At 40.8% G+C, this 23,524-nt stretch overlaps 1 protein-coding gene across 2 annotated transcripts in view; it reads right to left on the bottom strand.

Annotated features, from left to right (window-relative positions):
• The window catches only part of APBA1 (amyloid beta precursor protein binding family A member 1), a 90,368-nt gene that overhangs the window by 21,777 nt on the left and 45,067 nt on the right, over window positions 1-23,524 (bottom strand). For both annotated transcript variants that reach the window (XM_033085041.2, XM_033085040.2), the window contains exons 2-4: window positions 21,285-22,486; window positions 7,901-8,002; window positions 3,772-3,811 (exon numbers count right to left, since the gene is read on the bottom strand). In XM_033085041.2, coding sequence (XP_032940932.1) covers window positions 3,772-3,811; window positions 7,901-8,002; window positions 21,285-22,433 — 1,291 coding nt within the window. In that variant the 5' untranslated portion in view covers window positions 22,434-22,486. The remainder of the gene's footprint in view (window positions 1-3,771; window positions 3,812-7,900; window positions 8,003-21,284; window positions 22,487-23,524) is intronic.

Genomic DNA, 23,524 nt, shown 5'->3' with positions numbered 1-23,524 from the left:
CAAATCCTCCTCTGAAATATTTCAGTTTAGCATGACAAAAAGGCAACCAGTACTTTCAAAGGCACAAATCATAAAACAAATTATATCAAAATTTGTGGTGGGTTGACCCTGCCCAACAAAGCCCTTCTATCACTCCCCTCCTCAGAAGGGCAGGGGAGAGAAAACATGATGAAAGTCTCATGGGGCAAGTCAAGAACAGGGAGAAATCACTCATCAGCTACTGTCATGGGCATAAGACTGCACTTGTGGAATCTTGTTTAATCTATTTCTAATGAAGTCAGAGTAGAATAATGAAAAATAAAAACAGATGCTCCAACACCTTCCTCCATACCTCCCTTCTTCCTGGACACACTTTTACTCTCAATTTTCTCTACCTACTGCACCCAGAGAAACAGGGGAATGGGGAATGAGGACCGTGGTCAGTTCATCACATGCTGCCTTCTTCATCACGGGGAAGAGGCCTCACATTCTTCCTCTGCTCTAGAATGGGACACCTCACACAAGAGACAATCCTTCAGAACAAACTGCTCCAGTGGGGGCTCCTTATAGGGTCACAAGTCCTGCCAACAAACCTGCTCAGGTGGGCTCCTCTCTCCACTAAGCCACATATCCTGCAAGGAGCCTGCTCCAGCCTGGGATTCTCATGGGGTCATAGCCTACTTTTTTTGGGCATCCACAGGTTCTAGCATAGGGTCCTCTAGGGGCTGGCTTGTGGGTATGTGTTCCACTGTGGACCTCCACTGGCTGGAGGAGCACAACTGCCTCACCATGGTCTTCACCATGGGCTCCATGGGAATCTCTGCTCTGGCACCTGGAGCACCTCCAATCCTTCCTACTCCACTGACCTAGTCTTCAGAGATCTTTCTTTTACAGATTCCCAGCCCTTTCTTCTCAGGCTGCAGCTGCAATGGTACAGAGTCTTTTCCCCCTCCTTAAATACAATATCCCAGAGGTGCTACCACTATCACTGATGGCCTGAGCCTTGGCCAGCGGGTCTGGTTTGGAGCCAGCTAGCACTGACTCTTATTAGACAGACAGGAAGCTTCCCACAGAGGATATCCTTCTAGCCACCTCACTACCAAAACCTTGCTACGCTAATCCAATACAACATTATCTCCAGCAAAAGCTACAATTGATAATACAGCCTGCTTCTCACAATAGCTCATTCTTTTGTTAGTAGGGATCAACTTGGAGCAAAATAAGCTGTGATTTTTCACTGTGATAAAGGGACAGTTACTCAGCTTGCTCTTCATACATCAAAAACAGCTCTGCAATTCTGAGACCAACAGTCACAAACAGAAAGAGGAAAGGTGCAGTTCCATAGCAGCCATCAGCCTCTTTCTTGCTTGTGCATTAATCACAGCTGGTGCGACAGGCAGGACAAACTCCCTGGGAATGCTCTACACATAATGCACATCTCAATATTTTTATGCCACAGACCTTTAAAAAGAGTAGGCTTAACAAGGATACTGTGGTAAAGTACGGAATTAAATAAAAATGTTAAATACACAGGGGACAGGATCTCTTGATGGAAAAGCAACTCTCTTAGTCCACAGATCCTCACAGATCCAACACCCATCAATTTCTGTGGAAACTGATGGGGATGTAAAGTGTTCATTACCAAGCAATGCAATGAACACTTATGATTTGCAAGATTTTTGGTGCTCAGCAGTTTTATCTAAACATTTTATACATGAAAATGTTCCATTTTGACATCATGTTAAAAAACTGTCATGAACCAAAAGGGAGGCTGGTTAACCTAGGAAACTTCCTGTTCTTAGAAGGGATAAACAATAGTTGTTCAAGACAAGTGAGAACACAAATCATATTAAAGAATCCTCATGGTAAATATGCTCACATTTTATGACAAAACACCTGTGTTTATGTTTGTCTTTCTTTTTTCCTCTAAAAAAAATCCAGGGGTGTCCTGAACTGTAAGGCGATGGGGTTTTAATTTTCAAATTACTCAGAATGCAAATTTTGTTCTAATAACATATGAGACTAAGAACCTCTCAGAATGAGCATGGGTAGCTTTGGCCTCAAGGAAAAGCAAGTCATTATTATGATTAAAATAACAGAAAAAGAGCTGGAGATAAATATTACAGTGAAACTATACACACAGAAAGAAGCACATGTATAAATCTTGTAAGCAGGCTTGTCCTCTTTATAACTTCTTTAAATACAAAAATTTATGACCAGCAATTTTATGATGCTCATCTCCAGTGTGCAGTTTGCTCAGGCAGTATGTATCAGGAAAATTCTCAAAATGAACAAGTCACTTGCAAGCACATGACCCAAAGAAATTGAGTTATTTCCTAAGGGAAATTCATGCATCTGGAAGTACTACATATTTGCACAGAAATCACACAGTATTTTAAATGTTGCTATTTATTACTCTACACATCGAGGTCTTTTCACCACTTCCACCACTTCACTACAAAGGGTGAAAAACCCTTTATAGTAAAAATTTCTGATCAAAATGAGAAGAAAAAAGGAAAAAAAAAAAGGACAAAGGTGTAAGACTCCAAGAAAGCAAGAAAGTGGCATAATAAACCCAAAAAAGGTACATGCTCCAATTGCACTGGAGGTGAACACACAGACAGCACTGCTTTTTAGAATGTCTCCTCCTTTTATTATGTCTGACACCAAAACTATTTTACCTAAATGAAAGCATAGCATAGGTGCTGGCAAATTTTTCTTGGACTGCTGGTGCATAAAAATGGAACATTTGTAATTTTAAGGAATTTTGTGCTGGACCAAGAACCAAGAAAATGTTAGTTTACAGGTTTTTTTTTCCTAATGCAGAGGTAATTATTTTTAATAGCTCTTGATAGACAAGACTACTAACAGGAGATTAATTTAAATTCTAAGAGAGATCCTTCACTGTTGCAAAACTCCGATGCTTAGCTAAGTCTCTGGCCAGAGACTCCAAAACAGGCATCTATCTTATACTCTGAAGACCAACAACAATCCATTTGCAGTCTAAAGAAAATGATCACATAGTCAATTAAATACAGCACACTGTCAAGCAATCCAAGGAGTGATAAGGAAGTCTAAATAAAGTATTACATCAACTACATTTCTAAAATTTCATCAAGCACATGGAACAACCACTGTAGGGGAAAAGCATATAAAAAACCAATGAAACTCCTATTTTCTATTTTTGTCATAACTGTACATAATTTGTGTTCTTCCTGCAGTTACAGATGACGCAGAATCATACAAAAGGTAATAGTTCATGTGGCAGGTAACTTGCTTTTTCACATCACTCTGAAAAATTTCAGCACTATTGAAATCTTAAATCTGAGATGTGAGGGCATGTAGCGGTTAAGCAAAGCAGATTTTTACTGGTAGGCCTGCTAAAAATCCAACTGAGATTTGACTGACTCTGTCAATTGAAATCAATGCTGGAGAGAGCACTACAGTCTTCTTGCTTAGTCTGTTTTCCTTGTCCATACACATCCTTGTAAGTTGTATAAATACCATAAAGAAAGCAGTGTTTCAAGTAGTAATGAGGAAAATAACCAGCACAACTGATACAGAAACTATCAATGAAACACTAAAAAACTAAAAGTTCCATGTTCCCAAATTTCTGAAAGAACACAGTAGGATTTAGCTCAGGTTCTAAATTAGAGAAAATTTAATCTAAATCAGCACACCCAACCCTTGAAGCTTTTCTATTCAGTAAATAAAAGTAAAATTTTATACATTATAAATAGAGGTGGGTTTTTTGATGTGAAAAAACATTTAGAAACTGTAGAACTATCTTACCTTCAACATACGTTGGAAATGAAGCCAAGCTTTTTCTGGACTGTAATTAAGACAAAAAGGATTTCAAACAGAACATAGCATGCACAAATATGCATTAAAAATTTCTCTGTGCCAAAAACACCCCAAACTTAGATCAGCTACAGTTAGTAGTAAAGGCAGAACACCAATTGTAATTATTTATATTTAGTATTTCCAAAATCTAAGCACCTACTAGAGTAAATTCATTATATTTCATTTGTATCTATCTAGTAGACAATATGCTAAGACTGGACTTCACATACTTGTTGGTCTTCACTAATGCATTAATTATCTACAATAGGTGCTCTACTTTTAATAATGAAGAAATATACAGGAAAGTACAGTAATTTCATGACTATAAGGTGCACCGGACTATAAGATGCACTCTTTTTTTTGCAGTGAGGAGCTGCGCTGTGTGCAACAAAGTAATGAATTACTGGCAGGTGCTCAATTTGCAAACATTTTTCACGGATTGGCATAGCCTTTAAACACAGCCCCAGGCGCCCCCCCAGTGCAGCAGGCCTCGGCACTCCCGCCCGCCCCCGGAGCCGGTGGGCGAGGCGCAGCTCGGGGCTGCCACAGTCCACAGCAGCTCAGGGCTGCCTGTGGTTTGGGGCCGCCCGTAGTTTGGGGTGGCTCAGGGCTGCCGTGGCGCAGTCGCAGCTTGCATTTCCAGATTGGCTCAGGGTGGTCGTGGCTCGCGGTTCGGGGCTTTTGTGGCCACCGGCTCCCTCCCTCCCAGTGCGGCTCCCAGCCGCCTCCAACCACATGTGGCGGCTGGGGCTGTCTGCCTCCCTCCCAGCATGCCAGCTGGGGCCGCCCACCTCCCTCCCGGCGCACCAGCTGGGACCACCAGCCGCCTCCCTCCCAGCGCTCCAGTCGGGACCGCTGGCCACCTCCCTCCTGGCGCGGTTCCTGGCCGCTGGAGCCACCCGCGGTCGCCAGCTCCCTCCCTCCCTGCGTGGCTCCTGCCGGCTCAACCGCCCACTCCCGCCCCACCTCGCAACTCGGCGCTCCCATGGCACCACCCCTCCATTGTGGCTCGCACTTCCGGTCGGCAAATTTCGTAACTTTGTCCATTATATAAGGCACACCAGACTATAAGGCGCACTTCCAGGTTTGGGCCAGAATTTTAGTCAAAAGGGTGCGCCTTATAGTCGTGAAATTACTGTACATAATACCGCAAAGATACTGGCTCTTCCAACTACAACTAAATGCATACAGGAGTATAAAAATTGTACTTTACTGCTATAATTCATGACTGCAACCATCATTAACAAAATACTGTTATTCATAAGGAATGGTTTTAGATTTATCCCTCACATTAACAGAACCTACAAAAAACTTTCTAGATTTTAACAGGTTTGGGAGCAGCCCCTACTCTGTGGGATAACCGGATTCACCAGGACCTCACCACTAACTGTGCTTACACCATACGGAGCACAAAACCACTTTTGGTAACACCAAACACACATAGTGAAGAAATAAACAGAAACTTGACTTGTGCATGTAAATACACACACTAAAGTAATACCATACATCCTACTGGTATTTTCTGTGAAAGACTGTGAGACTAACCCTTCAGACATTTGAAGGCTACAACTTTCAGTGAGTGAGATCCATCACTGTGTTTGATCAATAATGAACACCACATACAAAAACGTATCAAACAAAATTGTGTGTGGCACTATATAACTGGTAATGGATATATTGAAGTACCTGCTGCTATCATAGGGAGGTAAGAGGATAGCTAACAAATCTATAACTGATTGTACTACCAGTAACTTCAATGACTGCTTAATATAATTCTATTAAAAGACATTATCAGAATAATGCATAAAATCTTCAGTAATTTTCAGTATATTTCTAGATTATATACATGGAAATGTATGCCAAATTATTATTCTTCATGACCGGCAACTTACCAGAGTCTGTGTACTAGTGGAAAAAACAGCTAAAACTACAAAGGTGACATTTACGCAACAGATTGACTGACTTACCCCAAGGATAACTTTTTTTTTGTAAGATATGGAAAACTGATATAACAAATAATGTTTTTAACCAATAATGCATGTCTTGCTATAAAGTAAAATTTGTGAATTTAAAACAAAAGGCATGTGACACAGACAGCTGAGCCTGTGCAAGCTGTAAGTTCTTTTCACTCCCTATGAAAATTATTAAGCTGCGCTGAAAATCCAAGAATCCAGTCCCTCAGATTTTGTACTAGCATTGATAAAGATGTCAATAATCAATCATCTGCTGCTGTCAATGAATTTAAGATGCTGTGAGGACACAGACATGCTTTTTCTCATCTGTGGCTCTTTCACCTCTTCAGATGAATGCTCCTACTGAACCACCTATGCATACAGACTCCAACAACTGTTTGAAATAATTGCTGATGTAGTGTTAAAAGGGAGATTCAAATATTGGGCTCTAACAAGCATAGAGGACAAATCCCCTACACACGAGAAGCAGCTTATATATATAAATACTTTACAAAGTATTTATTTATTTTTAAACACTGAACAAAATCTATGATACAGATTTAGCAACTGTTCAGCACTCTAACTAGCAACTTATTTTCAGGATAGAGTGGTGCAAAGTACTATCATATACATGTCTTTATTCTCACTCAATTTCAATTTTCTTGTTCATTACCCAGGTAGAAAAACCACTAGAAGAGTAAAGAAACAGGTAAAGTTACCAACAGGTGGAAACCTACACCTTTTAATTTTACATAGCCATGAATAATTAAATATCAAGGTCATTAATGTTTTATTACTTTCAATAATCTTGTGGCCATCTGGTATTATAAATTTATATTTAATAAAAAGGCTTCTCTAAGATCTAAAAATCCAGAAATGATGAGGTTTTTTTATCACTTTTACTTTTGCATATCAAATAAAGTGGGAATTATTTCCCATCTGAGGGACATTAATAGCCCAATATATCCTACAGTGAAACCTGGTTTACCACCTCTCTAGCTATGTGTAGGCATCCTAACAACTGAAATCAATAGTGTTTTGTTTATTTTCTTTCTCTGGGTAAGTTTATTGATACCCAAAAATAGCTAGAATATAGAATACATAGTGACAAAGTCTGTAGTAAAGAATGCTTAAGTCTTTAATAAGCTAACAGCAAAGCAGATGAAAACTTAAAGGCATGATCTATAGTTGAAAACTTCAGGATATGAAAAATTACAGATTTCTTCAGTCTTGAAATTTTTTCCTTATTTTCTAAATGCAAATTCAGACTGGTACAATTACATACATGTTACAAGCTTTCCTATCCCTTGATATTTGCAAAAGTAAAAAGGAACAAATGGATTATTTAAATAGTGCTTCATTTTTAATCCACTTAGAGTACATGAGGATTTAATTCTGAAAGATAACTTGTGTATTGCTATCAATAACAATATAGTATTTTGTTGTGGTAGTTGTGGTAGTTTCTAGACTGTTTTCAAATTTATTTAAAAAAATATTTGCAGTTTTTTTCTGTTTACAGAAGCTGCCACTCTAATCCAAATCCTTCTTCAATCAAATTATTTTCTTTTTACACTATAAGCAGTTCTAGTCACCCTTATTTAGTTTTGGTGGAACTATTGCAGTCTAAAGCACTACCAGATGAGGGGAAGAAATCCCAAACTATGCAGCTTTATTCTGAGAAGCCTGGAGTCGGGAATTGAATTCTGACTAACAATCACTTGCAGGTCAGTTTCTACAATGACAAAATATTAAGCAGCATAATTTATTATGTAATTAATTTAATTTAAGCACTTTTTCATCTAGCTGACAAATACTCCTTCGTAGCAGGGAGAAAAAAGGAAAGGGCTTCTTCTTACGTCTCTGCTACAGAGGCGATGTTGGCTGTTTGGTAAATCAGTTACTTGCAGCCTGTTAAACAGATTTAGTGACAACTGAACACAGAGCCAGAAATGCCATAACAAAGAGTCTTCAGTATGTTAGAAACTCAGTCAGATAGCCAGGTAAGAATAAGGCAAAGAAGAATAAGGAAAGATAAAAGAAAAGAGATTGCACAGGTACAAGAGAGCAAGGAAAATTAAAATGCATAGGCAGCATGAACAGTGGCTTTTAAAAAGTTTTTACTCTACCTCTTTATTAGTGGAAGCCTCTGCTGTACTGCAGACATCCTGGTGATGTTGCCTGCTTGATGATTCAGCACCTCGAGGCGAAGAGGAATCTGGAGATGGAGACTAGACATGACAAGAAAACCAAAAGATATTGTGAGTGCCTGAGGTAGAAATTATTTTTTCATATTCTACATCCTATGCTCTGACATTTTAAGAAAGAAAAGGTAAAGTCACTTAAGAGTAAGCTGTGATGGGAGTCAAGTGAATTGACCTTAAGCAGCCCACAGGGATTCAGCTAAAGTTTATTTAGTTGGCAAACTGGGAAAAGTGAAGAAAAGACTGAAATTTCCCCTTAAGCCCACATGCTCCAACATATAACTAATCTGAGGTGCTAAACTCATCTAATCTGAGCAGAGGAAGGCCACAGCAGCTCTCTGTAATTGTTATTCCTTTATCTTAGAAAATAACATTAATAAACTGTGCAGGGTAATACTGATGTATTCAAGAATTTATTAATATATTAAATCACAATTCAATACCAGTGTAATCAAGGACTGGGATTCCTCGTACTGGATACAGTAAAAACTTGGAAAATATTAAACAGTTCATGCTATGAGCTCAGTACATGCTCTTTACAACAGATTTCACCATTCTTTTTCCACAAACAATTCAGGGGAGCAACTGTCTGTAATTGATCAGCAAGTATCTTGATAAAGTGGAAGAATGTTCTGGGAAAGGATATTCTAATCATAGATAATTCTTAATCAATGTTGGTGATATGAAAAAGCTGCAGCAAGGTAGATGAAGTACAGAGTAGGGGGCCCTGGTATGAAGGTGTGACACATTAACACAGAATGCAAAATAAATGAAGTTGACTGAAATGAAAGAGAGTACAAAGCTTTAACCCAGCATGCATTTTTAGAGGCAGATTTTAAGGAGATACCTACAAAACATGTCTGTCGAAGGCAAAAGGGAAATCCTCAAAAGGGAAGTTTAACATTTAGTTACAGCTGGGTATTTAGCCCACCAGCCCTGGCGTTCTACTCTCCTTAACATAGGAAGAGTGCAGCTCTAGCTTTGCCAGCTCAACAATTTATCACTGATGGCAAAACAAGTCAAATGCTATTCTTATCTTTTCATACACAGCATGACATAGCTTTTCGCTGAGCCAGTGAGTCATACGAGAAAAGGGAGACATTTCCAGAGGTCTGAGCTGGCAGCAGCTTCACCCTCATGTTCTGCATCTGAAAATTTGAGTTCCATAAAATAGTCTACAAAAAATCCACAAAACCAAACCAAGAACAGCAACTAAACCCCACACATTAAAGTTTCTCTTAGTCTCCCTTAGATTTGAAATGAAAGAAGAAAACACAACTCCCTTCTCTGCTTCTTTCTCTTTACAGACATTCCTCTATCTCAGACAGCAACTAAGTATTAAAATTACAGTTAACTACTAAAGGTTTCCAAAGAGTTAAGAAGCAATTCTTTACAGGTATCTCCTGTGTTAGAGAGCAGCCCCTGCATCTCCCTGTATTCTAAATCACAACTTTGCAAGACAAAGGAATGTGCAGCTGTGAAACAGTCCCTAGAAAGCTGGCGTGTGGTTGCACCATCAGACTGAAGAATTACTTGCCGCAGAGAGCACGCGAGCAGGGGCTGTGGGAGAGATACAGGCTCCCTTGACTTGCTGTGTCATTACCAGTCAACAGTGCCACAGTGATGCAATTGCGCAAAAGGTAACTCCTATTTACATAAGGAGTTTTCATAGTGCTCACATTTTTATAATTATGCAGTATTTCTGCATTAGAAATAAATTTTGAAGGTGATAATACTATAGAACAACAATGACATCTAAACATTGTAGGATTAAGCCTTAAATAAGAAACAAATCAATTTAAGCATCAAATGTGTACACGTACATACAAAAAAGCGCTCTACAATGGTTGAAAACTGTCATATTCACGCACTGAAGGATAAAAATTAATTTCCTTTAAACCACACATTCAGCATTAAGAAGTTGTGCATAATTTGAAATGTACTAACAGTTACTCCAGTAACTATATACTGTATACAACACTTACTACAGTAACTATATATACTATACCACTCCAGTTACTCCACTGTAAGTGCCTTTACTCAAGTATTTTCCTCTAGAGAGTACCAGAACTAAGTTATTACACAGCTTTCTATGTGCTCTGTATATCTGCTCAAATACTTATTTTGGGAGAGAAAACCCCTGAACAACAACCAACCAACCAACCAACTACCCAACCAACCAAACCCCCTGAAAAATAACAAACCAAGAACCAGAACTACCATACCCAAATATCAATCATCTTACAAAGTCTGCTGCATGACATGACATGAGAACCATCCTTGAAAACATTCATGCACGAAAATCCAGTCTTTGAAGAATTAACACTCAGTTCTTTGACATCAAAATGCATTTCTAGAGGTACTCTTCATAATGTACTAGGAAAGAATGCAGTCACAGCAATAACGAGTGATATTTTGATGGATCTTAGTGGATACATAATTTGCACAGCTGCTCTAAACCAAGTCTAAAATAAAGCCTTAGTGACTGTTGACTGCCATTTGTCATCAGTTTCAGAAGTCTAACGAAGTTGTCAGAACAAACACAGTAAAGACACGACATGCTGTTACTAGGCACATATTATGTCTATCAATGGAATTCAGAAATTTTTTTGGGTGCAGAAATCAAAAAGTAATAGCTATCCCTTTTTCTCTTGAATATCTACTTACATTTTGCTTACGACACTCAACCTGGTACATCCAAAAATTCTCCATTTCAATTTTGGCGTTGTTTTGACTCAAACTAACATGCAATCCACTCCACCTGAAAAAACTTCCTTGCTCTTGTGCAGAGGGATTTAGTAACAGAACTTGTAAAAGGAGAGGATTGTGTTGCATCTAACCTATCCAGGTCAATCCAGTTGTCTCCTATACAGTTCATGAAGAGACATGTAACAGAAACACCTTCAAATACAACCACTTGCTCTTGCTTTATAAATGCAGTGTTGTTTTATGTGCTTTCAGCAGCAGATCATTTGAAGACAGTACAGCTTGTGGGTCACACAGTCACACACAAGGCTAGGACAGAGGGGATGAAATCCGAGAATCATAGAATCTTTAATATTAGAAGACACCTTAAAGATCATCTAAACTTTACTGCCCCTGCCATGGACAGGGACACTTTCCACTAGACTGGGTTGCCCAAAGCACCATCCAGCCTGGCCTTGAACTTTTCCAAGAATGTGAGTGCCAGTGCCACACTGCCCCATAGTAAAGAATTTTTCCTTGTATCTAATATAAACTTACTATGTCAATTTGAAGTTGTCCCCCCTTGTCATAGCGCTACATGGCCTTGTAAGAAGTTTTTCACTGACCAGTATCCCCAAGTCCTTACCTGTAGAGCTGCCCTCAGTGAGTTTTTCCAGTTGTGTTTGGGATTGCCCTGATCCATGTGCAGGCCTTGCACTTGGCCTTGTTGAATTTCATGAGGCTATCCCAGGTCAGGTCCCCTCTCAAGCCTGCCCCTGTCCCTCTGGACGGCAACCCTTCTCTCCAGTGTGTTGACCATACCACTCAGCTTGGTGTTGGCAAACTTGCCAAGGGTGCACTCAATACCACTGTCCATGTTGCTCACACGAAGATGTTAAACAGCACTGGTCATTTTTGGTTTTGAAAAAGGTAGTTTATTCAGAGCTTTTTTATAGGACCATATGTGTGGACAAATGAACAAATACTTCAGAAATTCAAGATTCACTTAAACAACAGGGCATTACTTATTTGACACGACAGGTATTATAGCATATGTATGGCAAAGTCTCCTTGTACATTAGCTCAGGAGACAATGTGATGAAGCAAGGCTTTAATTTTTACTTTGTTTTTATTTCAGAGATAGTGTTCTGAAAAAAATTCACACATGCTAGGAAAAGGTCCAAACACTATGGATTCTTCAGGTCCAACATACAAGTATAGTCAGATGCATTCTACCACAAGAACTGCCTTTATCAGGACAACTGTGGCAGTAAATCTCACAGGTTTTAGAACAGTGATGGCAGTGCCCTCTGCCATTTGTACAGCTTGAATTCTGCTCACTAAAACACAGACTGAGACCATAGCTTTTAGTTGACATAAATCCCCATAAAGAATGAAGCAAAAAGCTAATGATTATTGGTTGTCTTTGCTGAAAATCTGTTTTAAGTATAGTGCTAAAAATGGTGGGCTTGAAAGAAACTATACCAAGTTAGCACTTTACACATACTTGCATACTGTGGCACAATCTTTGCAATTCAGTTTATAATCTGGAATTACAGATAAAACTTAACTTTGTACTGTAGTTCTGGTATAACTGCCTCTGCACATATCCTGTGCACTTACCCATCAGTTTGTTGGGTGGTCCAGGACCTGCCCCCTGTCAGTTCGTGCATACATGATAGGACAAGGTGACCTGAGGCAAGGTTACTGGCTGAACTGCTCATTCAGAACAACACATTTGATCAGCTTCTACAGGACGTCTCCACACAGGAATTTCAGGGAGCCTGAAGAGATTCCCCCGAAAGGCTCCTCCTCTGCCCAAGACAACTGGTAAGCTTCACTTATCATTTTAACTACCATCCTAGGCAGTTAGCATCTGAAGTGAAGGGCTCTGTGAACAGGTCAGGGTCAGGACTCTGACTGATCCAACAGCTGACTCATGCAGTTGCTGCTGCAGAAATATCAATTTGCTTATGGGTAAGAGACCTGCTGGTCATCAAGAGAAATTATTTCTGCCTATGTAGATAACATAACGTGTAACAGTCTTACATACACATTTAACAAAGGAGGTGTTTTGTATGGAGTTTAAGGTAAACAGTAGCAATGATCACACATGCTGGAGTGATTACATAGAATCACAGACCAACTGTATCTGAGAACAAATGCAATTTGGGAAGTCTTGGTCTGTAGAATTTCCCCTGATCCAGGTGATGTCCTGCAAAGACAGAGCCTCCTGTCAATTGCCATCATCTGGACAATGAAAAACAATCCCATTTGAGAGATCTGAGTGAGTGCTGGCTGCTTCTCTGAGTATGGACTTCTTAGCCATACTTTCACTGCAACTTCCAGTGTAGTTTTATGTGGCAGTTAAATAGTTAATATAGTTAAAATCACTGTGGATTTCTCCTGGTTGTTCAGAAGATTTTAACTATAGCAAGTGCTTTTTTAGCTTTCAACAGCACAGAAAAATAAAGTTACTTTCATATTTCAATAATTTAAAAATGTAATCAAACAAAATATTCAAGAGGTCAGATATCCAGTGCTCACCACAATTTAAAAGCCAGTAACTCATCTGGGAGCATTTGCCCTCAAGCAGAATAATTGCTAAATTTAAGCTTTCTTCTGTGTGATTGACGAATAAAATGCTTTTTGTTTGGCTTGCTTTGGTTCTTTAGTGATTTTTGGTTTGGGGCATTTGGGATGTTTTTCCTGCATAAACCAAAGTCTAGGTCTCCCATAAATGATGGAAAGCTGATCTATAGTTTATGTGCGCAATCAACAGTTTTAAAGGATCTGCTCAGAAAAAAACCTCAACAATATACTGTCAATAAAAATTCATCTTTATTTCAATTGTTTCCTTTCTCTCATTTTTCCCCTTAGTTCATTTATTACTGAAGCCTGATTAATTATTTAAAAGACTTCTCTATTGCCTTTTAATAATACATTATTACTGCTGTGGAAAAAGTGAAGCAAGTTCATCTCCGTGAGAACACTGAGGTATCAAAATTGAGAAAATCTTGCAACTGAGAATGCAATGGTTGAAATAAAATATACACAACCAAAAACAACAGAGAAGCAAAAAAATGCGGCTCAGTTCTGTTCCACCTGGAACACGTGTCTACAGCTCTGAGTTTCTATTTCACAAATCTAAACCACCCATATACATGATTTTACTTTGTGTTAGAGTTTATTCTAACATTCCACCACTTCAAATGTCTGCAGAAGAATAGAGATTGTAAATATCAGTGACAGGGCTTCGTAAAATCAAAGTCTTGGCATGCAGAAACAAATCATGTCCTGCACATCAACAAAACTTGGCTTTCAGATCTGTAACTCCACAGATAACTGAACAGACCTCTTAAACGGACAATTTCTACCTCCCAACCATTGTTTTCTCTAGATTATGGCAGAGTTAAAGCAGGCAGCCTGCTTCTACTCTGTTTAATTTACAGCTCAAAATATTCTACTTTACTTTTTGAGCCTTTAAGTGCTTTTCTCAGTAGATTTTTGTACTTCTAAAACTAAGCAAGACACTCTTCTCAAAGCTCTGTAACAAAGATACTTCTTTTCAATACATTATAAACATCACAATATTTCATTGCGTTTTTGAATTACAGTAATTTCACTAATACAAGCCGCACGGACTATAAGCCGCCTCTCTGGCTGTTGGCAAACATTTAGTTTTTTGTCCATAAATAAGCCACACCCGAGTATAAGCCGCTCTGTCATTCACAGCGAGGACCTGCGTGCAACAAAGTTGTCAATTAGTAACAGAATCGTGGCAGGGCGGGGTTTACTGGCTCAGCTAAGGTTGTGCAGGCTTGGCCCTCTTGGGGCTGCCGACGGGTCCAGAGGGCCCAGCCTGGTGCAGCCGCTCGGCGCTGCCGCTCGGGGCCGGCCACCGCTGCCACTGGGCTCGGTCACCCCGGCCCGGCACTGCCCCGTGGTGGCAGGCAGGTACGGAGCCCCCCCCGCTCTCACAGCAGCGGCGGTGGGCAGGGATGGAGCTTCCTCGCTCCCATGGCAGCGGCGGCGGGTAGGGACAGAGCTTCCCCGCTTACCCCACGGGCCGCAGAGATGGCAGCACGTAGCCCCTGCCTTCCCCCCAGGCCGCAGGGAAGGCAGCACGGGGTCCCCCTGTCTCTCCCCCGGGGCTGCAGCAGAGGAGGGAAGGAAAGAGTTCTCCTGCCTCTCCCCCCACCCCCCATGCTGCCTGCAGGGAGCCAGGCTCCACCCGCGGCGCAACAGAGTAACAATTTGTAACAATCGCGAAATGTCAGCTTTTACTGGCAAGTTTCTCCACTCGGCACCTCGGTTTCCACTTCTGAGGGTGGAAATGTCAGAAAATTATTCACATATTAGCCGCTCCTGAGTATTAGCTGCATTTCCTGTTTGGGAGCAAAATTTTAGTCAAAATGATGCGGCTTGTATTCGTGAAACTACTGTATCTACTACAAAAAACTAATCCTTTCCACCTGAGCATGTGGATGAACATTTATCCTCAAATACAGATCCATGCACTGCATGTCTTCTATTTACACCTTTAAACACCACAATTGTTGTGCTTGGCTAGGCATATTCACAGCAGGTTTCCACTGGAGAATCTGACAAGAATGGTGAGCAAGAGCTACCTAAATGGGATATGGGCCTACCCTTCCAGTGAGGGAACTGTGTGCATCTAAAATGTATTTTCCTAAAGGGTCTTCTGCTCCACTACTCTCAGGCACAGGTGTACATAAGCTCCATGCTTAAAATTTTTCATAATTCCAGCTACAAACTTTACTCAGTACCATGGAAAGGCTGAGAGAACTGGAATTGTTCAGCCAGGAACAGAGAAGGCCTTGGGTGACCTAACTGCAGCCTTCCAGTGCCTAGAAAGAAAAGCTCGAGAGAGACTGTATGCAAGAGCATGTAGTGATGGGACAAGGGGGAATGGCTTCAAACTGAAAGAGGTCAAAGTAGAGATGACATATTAGGAAGAAATTCTTTACTGTGAAGGTGTGAGGTGCTGGAACACACTGTCCACAGAAGATGTAGCTGCCTCATCCCTGGAAGTATTCAAGGCCAAGCTGGATGGGGCTGTGAGTAACCTGGTCTAGTGGGAAGTGTCTCTGCCCATGGCAGGGGGGTTGAAGTAGATGATCTTTAAGGTCCCTTCCAACCTATGCCATTATTTGATTCGATGGATGAACAAAATCTCTCCATTTCACACTCAGAAAATACAATCTTGTTCCACAAGAATCAATAGTGCAGTTCCACAGCCTTTTCCATCAAGAGTCAGTCTCCTGATGCCACACCTCTTGCAGCTGTGCAGCTCTAACTGCTATTGTACTTGAAAAAGAGATCCTCATGAGGCCATATCCAGACTGTCTGCTTTGGTTTAAAAGGTTTCTGATAAACAGACTTCAGAAATATTTGTCAATTGTACACATCTCATTTGTGTGGTAAATTAAAAAATACTCATGCTGCCTTTATTCAAAAGACACTGAGGATTTTTCAGCTTTTATCAAATACACAAATACAACATGTTCCGCACAAACTCACTGTCCACACCACCTCTGATTCAAATGAAAGCATGCATCATTAAACCAGCATGCATAAGGCACATGGCAACTAATATTCTCCACTGTTAAATATTAAACAGTACGTCTTTTAAACTATTTATTTATTCATTCACTGAAGTCTGCTACCTGCCTCCTACAAGACTACCAGAGGTAGTCTCGGAGGTTGTCTACTCCTCCACAAGACTACCAGAGGTTATTACAACAGAATCATCCATGGGCCATTCATACATCTTACCAAACATTTCTTTTGAGAAGAAATACCCAGGAATGACCAGTAATCCTGGTAGATTAACCTGTGAATAAAACTGGAATCATGACACCTTATGTATACACAGGTACAGTGATCTGTATCTTTCTTACTATCACAGTTATCGCATGTCTTTCCTAACAGGCCCAAACTATAGCTAGCTCCAGGTTAGCTGAATACTTCTGGAATTTTAGCTTCTTAAAATAGTCTCTGGACACTTCCCAATGGCATCCTACCAAGCATTCTGCTGTGAAAGTATTACCCAAATGCTCAGCACTGGGTAGTAACAATCACTTTCTTGGGAAATAAGGAAAGGAGGCTGCTGCATTTAATGAGTCTCAACCAAAAATCGTTCTTCTGGCTTCACTGGTCTCCAGTAGACAGCTTCTAGCTGAATAAAAAGTGACTGTTGTTTGTATCTAAAGAAGTCTTAAGAGTTTCAATACCACGTTACTAAGAAAACAATAATATTAGAAATATATCCAGGTAAGTTCTATCTCTAAAAGAAAATAGTTTTGCTAAAAAACAACTTGAGGATAATTTTCAAAGTAGACCTGTAAAATAACTGAAGACAAAAAAAGCACCCAATTTGCACTATTTATCTGCAGCCATTTGATACTTCTGGGGAAAGAAAATGGTGTCCGCCTGAAGGTGAAAATACTCATATTTCCAGGTCAATGCTATAAATCAGACTGAAAAACATCTCTGGCATATACTGGTTCCACTGAAAAGCCCCTGTCTGAGATCCTGCTTTTTCCTTGAGGGAGACAGAAGAGTAATTTAGAATTAGATGAATACACTTCAACTGTATTTTTATTACATATACACTTATGGTCAATTTAGTGAACACCAGCTATTTTTGTCTAATTTACAGCTAAGCAATTCTAGGAATGCTTCATTAAAGAAAGCAGACAGTTTCTGAGCTGCCATCTAATTAAAAAATCCAGTAAAGCAAATATGTTCCTCTTCTTCAGGGAAAAACAAAATTCCTACTCAGTCTCAGGTCTCTTTTACAACAAGTCTTCTCCTCAGTACGCTATATATAGATCTTAGAAATTATTTGTGCAATTTACTTCTTCCTTCCAAGAACACATACTTCTTTGTAGATCTACAACCATCATTTCTCTCTACACTGAGCTATACTAAGCCTCCTTATAAATCACTGTTTTGATTTCAGCCAGCTCTGAAGAACTCAAAATTTCAGGTTTTTATCTGACATGGTAGGAAAAATATTGAATGAGAAACTAAATTTTTAGTGCAAAATGGCAACCTGTATGTACTTTGGTATCTAACGTATGCAGACACCAATAAAAACACCTGTTGTGTTCACTGTATGACCATACCAGGCTGAGTCATATCACCATATCTCAGAAAAGTTCAATTCTGCAAGATGCACCTGGATTTTGGAGAGCAGGTGAAGCACCTTCAGATGAACTTGGTGCTGTCAGGATCTTCAATCTAATGGTATCAAGACCATCACGGTATTCAGTGTTACAATCAGTTAGGAAGCAATGAGAAGTTGTTTCATCCCCCAAGCAATAACAACAGTACAGTAACTTCATGATTATAAGCCACACCATTTTGACTAAAATCTTGGTCCGAACCCAAAGTGTGGCTTATAATCAGGTGTGGCTTATATATGGACAAAGAAAGAAAAGTTGCTCTTTTAGTTTGGAGGACAGGTGTCTGCTGAGAAAGGCAGGAACTTCTCTTTGAAATGGAGAATGTAAACCCCCTCCCTCCAAATTATTATAATTTTGAAATCAAGGGGTTTTCAGGCAAAAATATGGGAATTAGGAATAACAGTTCTTTACTAGGGAAATTAAAATAGAAATACAGTACTACAAAGAAACAAACTCCAAACCCTGACAAAATCAGAGTACAACCTGACACCCCATCAGTCAGTCAGGGTGTTGGTAGCATCCTCCTGCAGTGACAGATGTGATTCAGTCGAAGCAGTGGTCCTGTAGAAGGTGCATTTCCCTCTAAAGGTCCAGAGGCGATATGGAGAAATCCAGTTTTCCTCTGGAGTCCAGTGGAGAAAGGGACTCCCTTAGTGTCCCAAAACCTCTGTTTTTATCTTGGTAAGAAACACTGGGCTCTTCCCCCTGGCTGGAGCATCTCCCAATGGGATGCAGTAATTTTATCAGTCACACAGTGGGACTCAGTGGGCCATTTGCAGAAAATGACTCTCTGGAGGAAGGATGGGTTGTGAAAAGATAAAGAACAATGCCCTGCCTGGTTTCAATGGATGGCTCATTAGCAGAATATCTGCCGTTGAGATAAGGATCACTGCCCCCACCCTCAACAGATGGTGATAGAATAGATACCTTTTATCACACTCTGTATTGTAATGTGCGGCTTATAATCAGGTGCGGCTTATGTATGGACAAAGAATGAAAAGTTTCTGGCACCTGGAAGTGCGGCTTATACTCAGTGCGGCTTATAATCATGAAATTACTGTATGTACAGACAATATGGTAAACACAAAAGAAAAAGAGTGACGTGATTGACTTGAAAATGGGGAAATAATTTTTTTTTTTTAAAATAAACTTCTAAAGTAAGTTAAAAATAATGGTTTTCCACACAAAATAATCTGGGAAGACTTCTCCTGTCACATGACTGCAAGTCAACTCTGTAACAGACATCATTATAAAAATATTTGCAGAAGTAACTTTTGCAATATAGTTTTTTTAAGGTGCAATTAGGTTTTCTATTAAGAATCAAGGAAAAAACCCACCATACACTCATCACTGTGCTTCCAACAGTTTTGCAGGAAAAATGAAATCCATCTCAACCAGCCTGCATGTTTTTCAGCATCCCAAACACCACACTCCAAAAATCTCTTCCCATCTGTAGAATACTAGCCTTCCTCATTTTGAAGACAAATAAACAAATTAGAAGGCTGTCATAAATCCACCTGGCATGTCATCTTTTTTAACCATTTGAATTCCCTTTGCAGTAACTGAGGTAACTTGAATAGTTCTCATGCATTCCTATAAGGGTACAATAATACCAAAATAACACATAAGTAGTGCCACTTGTGTTGTTCTTACAAAAAAAAAAAAAAAACCAAACAAAAAAACCCCACAAAAATCAAGAAAACAACAAAAACAACAAACCCAAACAAAAGGTCACAAAAACCGCTTCACAGCAATAAGGAGGAATGGAGCAATGTTTGCAGGTGCTTGCCCTTCAAGTAATAACACAGAAATATGTAATAGATAATTTTTGGTCAGTAAATTTAGCCTCCCAGCTCTTTTCATATCAGGCATAAATTTAACCCATTTAACAGTTGTTTGAGTTTATTCTATAAAAATAATGCAGAAAACTCATAAAACTTGAAGTACAGTTATTTCACAAATACAAGCCGCACCATTTTGACTAAAATTTGGCTACCACACCAGAAATGCAGCTAATACTCAGGAGTGGCTAATATGTGAATAATTTTCTGACATTTCCACCCCCAGAAGTGGAAACCGAGGTGCTGAGTCAAGAAACTTGCCAGTAAAAGCCGGCATTTCGCGACTGTTACAAATTGTTACTCTGTTGAGCCGCGGGTGGAGCCTGGCTGCCTGCAGGCAGCATGGGGGGTGGGGAGAGAGGCGGGAGAGCTCCCTCCCTCCCTCCTCTGCTGCAGCCCGGGGGAGAGACGGGGGGCCCCGTGCCGCCATCCCCGCGGGGTAAGCGGGGGGCTCGCTGCGGCAGGAGCAGGCAGGCTCCGTCCCCGCCCACTGCCGCAGGAGCGAGGGGGGTTCTGTCCCTGCCTGCCACCATGGGGCTGCGCCAGGCTGGGGTGACTGAGCCCAGTAGCAGCGGCGGCCGGCCCCGAGCGGCCCCACCTAGCAGCAGCGCCGGGTTGGGCCCCCTGGCCCCGTTAGCAGCCCCGAGCGGGCTGAGCCTGCACAGCCCAAGCCAAGCCAGTAAACCCCGCCCTGCCACGATTCTATTACTATTTGGCAACTTTGTTGCACACGGGTCCTCGCTGCGAACGACAGAGCGGCTTATACTCGGGTGCGGCTTATTTATGGACAAAGAACGAAATATTCGCCAACAGCCAGAGATGCGGCTTATAGTCCGTGTGGCTTGTATTCGTGAAATTACTGTAAATATTAAATATATTAAATATATAAATATCTTAAAGACAGCTAGAAACACAACCTGGTAGACAACCCTGATCCAAGCTAAATCTCATGCCAAAAGTACACAATTTCAGAAATACTAATGCTTAAACCTGAACAACTGCCTTCAATACTCATGTTGCTGTAAATACACTTTAAAGTGATGATGTAATACACTGAGGTTCGTAACATATTTCTAGAGACTACGAGCTGATGTTCAACTTTTCTAAAATACGAATCTGATCTATGATACTATCATAAAGAATATTACCAGATTTCTGACAGAACTATTGTGACTGTTATGTGACAGAATATGAAAAGTAGAAACTTAAGAGTTAACAAAAACACACAAAGCTAGACAGCTGAAAACTGTTTGGTCACTATTCTAAAAAATATTATGGCAATAAAAGATGCAACAGCATTTATTTCAGAAAAGATACGTAAAGGGTTTCAAGTGACAAATTCTTGCACAGCATACCTGGGGTCAGCAGTGTTAAATAAAGAAAAATCTAGCTACTTGATAATGCATGTTTACTTCTCTTATGCTCTCCAGAGTACAAATTTAAAACAAAGCACTTTTTCAAGGATGAGACACAGAACAAGAACATAATGCATCCTCCTTCACTGCCATGCACATCACAGGTAAAGGAATTAAATACAGATAAGCCGAGGTGAAAGCTTTGTGTACTCACATCTCCATCTAGTGGCCTCTGGTCGTCAGAATCCCTGGATGGACTGATGTCCTGCCGCATCACCCAGATAGGCTCCTTGGGTTCATCAGGGGTGTAAGGAGAACGGATGGTCCTTGTCTTCACTTCCTCAATAGCCTCTTTAATATCCTTGATGGCCAGTGAAATTGCATCTCTTTTTTCCTTGCTGTACCTCTGCACAGATTCTCCTGAGCCAGATGTAACTTGAGAACCAGATGTGAACTGGCCATTACTTTCATGCCCACCACTGACAAGAGCTTGACCATGTTCCAAACTCTGCTCTGACTCTGGCATGTCTTCAGCTGCCTTGTCTAAGCTCTGGGAGCTCATGCTCTGCTTCACCTCTGCTACAATCTGGTCAATGTCTTCCTCTTGCTCATAACTATCCATTCGTGGGTAGGGTGCAAACTCTGCTTCCTTTTCAGGGCTATCAGACTCTCCATCAGACCGTTCATCATAATGGTGAAGGCGGGCACCAAGTGTCTCCTTGCGGTAATTGTCGGCTTCCTCCCTCTCCCGCTCATACTGCTGGATGCCCTCTCTAACATCGAGATCTGGTGCATCTCCTATTTCCTCATACACGTGCTCCTGCAGTCCATAGTCAGCGTAAGCCTCGGCATACTGGTCGTCCTCTCCTCGGTGGAAGAGGCGATGTGTGTAGACGTAACCTGAGTAGGCTGCGTTCATGGCTTCCTCATGCTCAATGGAATGGAAATGTAAGTGGTTGGGCAATGTTCGATTATGGATGGCCTCGCCATGCTCAGCCTCGGCATTCTCCGTGTACTCCTCAGACTCAGGCCTGTACTGCACTGCATATGCACTCTCATCCTCATTTTCCTGCACCCTCTCGATGTCGTAACTGTCCTCCACTGTGGCTATCACATCCCCTTCAGCAGTATCTGTGTGATTGTGGAAACCACTCTCAGTGCTGGCCGACCTGGCTAACATGCCTTCCTCCTCCTGCCCGGACAGGCCCACGTGGTTGTTGTTGGTGCGCCTGGGGTAGCGAGCATACCTCTGCTCCTCTTCCACCTCTGAGTGCTCCAGGTCAGCCTCCACTGACTCACTAACTGCTCCGTTTGCTGGCTCTTCACTGATCTCCCTCTCAGGTGGTCCAACCAAATGGTTCATGGCAAGTTTTGGAGAGTCGGTCACTTATTCTGCTGACATTTTGTCCACCACAGCTGGAAAGAAATAAAAAACCAAAAAACTCCGATATTACTCCCAATAAAAAAAGTGCAGTTCATAAACAGAAGCAACAAAATGCACCTTTCCTTCCCAGCAGACAAACACTTGACTCAGCGCTGCAGTCAGGTAATAGACAGCACAACAGTATGATCTCCCATGCAAATGATCTCCAACAGCAGCAACCAACAACACCCTTGGGGACTGCATTTCTCCTTCCATGGACAAATTCTTTGCAGAAGTATCACTTCCAAACAACCCCTTGGAGACACCTGTATGCACTGCAGTGGCATTGCAATGGTGTTGGCAAATTAGAAAAACTAATTTTTGCCAGGAGCTGAAACATAGCAGAGATTACAGAAATATTTCACCTTTGCTCCAGCATTCTCCCCACAGATCACTAATTCAGAGCAAAGGAAGGATGTTGTAATGTAAAACAGCAGATTTTGTCCTGTCACAGGAGTCTGCAGCAGCTGAGATACATGACAGCTATGCATTCAATACTTCTGCAGTACGGCATCTTCAGGTGAGCTAGTCACCAGTGCACTCTTAAAAAATCAGTAGAAATTAAAGTGCACTTTGAAGCACCTAGTTCTCCTCCCTAAAGAAGCACACAACAACTAGATACAACACAGTTATCTTTCTGCAATCTACCTATAATCAGTTCTCTCCTAAAACATGGAGAAGACATTACTAATATTCATAACAATGATCACACTGAGACTAGTGGGGCATCTCAGTCTTACTAACTTCCACTAAAAAAATCTCAAAAGGTTATATGATCACTAGAGAGGTCTGCCAATAATAAAAAATATGCAGAGAACAGAAACAACCCTACCTAGCTCATAAGGTTTTATTTTTATAAAACAACTTCAGCTATTTGGAAGCTTGCCCTGTTTTTAAGATGCAGCATCATAAAGAGGACATGCAATGTCCTTTTAGCTACCTAAATCAAGCCACATATCCATAAATAAAATACAATTCTAGTTTGTGACTTACTGATAAGTACTTGAAGAAAATGTACCTATTGGAAGACC

The sequence above is a fragment of the Catharus ustulatus genome, chromosome Z (genome assembly GCF_009819885.2).
Source record: "Catharus ustulatus isolate bCatUst1 chromosome Z, bCatUst1.pri.v2, whole genome shotgun sequence".
NCBI classification, from domain to species: domain Eukaryota; kingdom Metazoa; phylum Chordata; class Aves; order Passeriformes; family Turdidae; genus Catharus; species Catharus ustulatus.
Note: the sequence above shows the minus strand (reverse complement) of the source record. Positions and strands in the feature narration are given on the sequence as shown.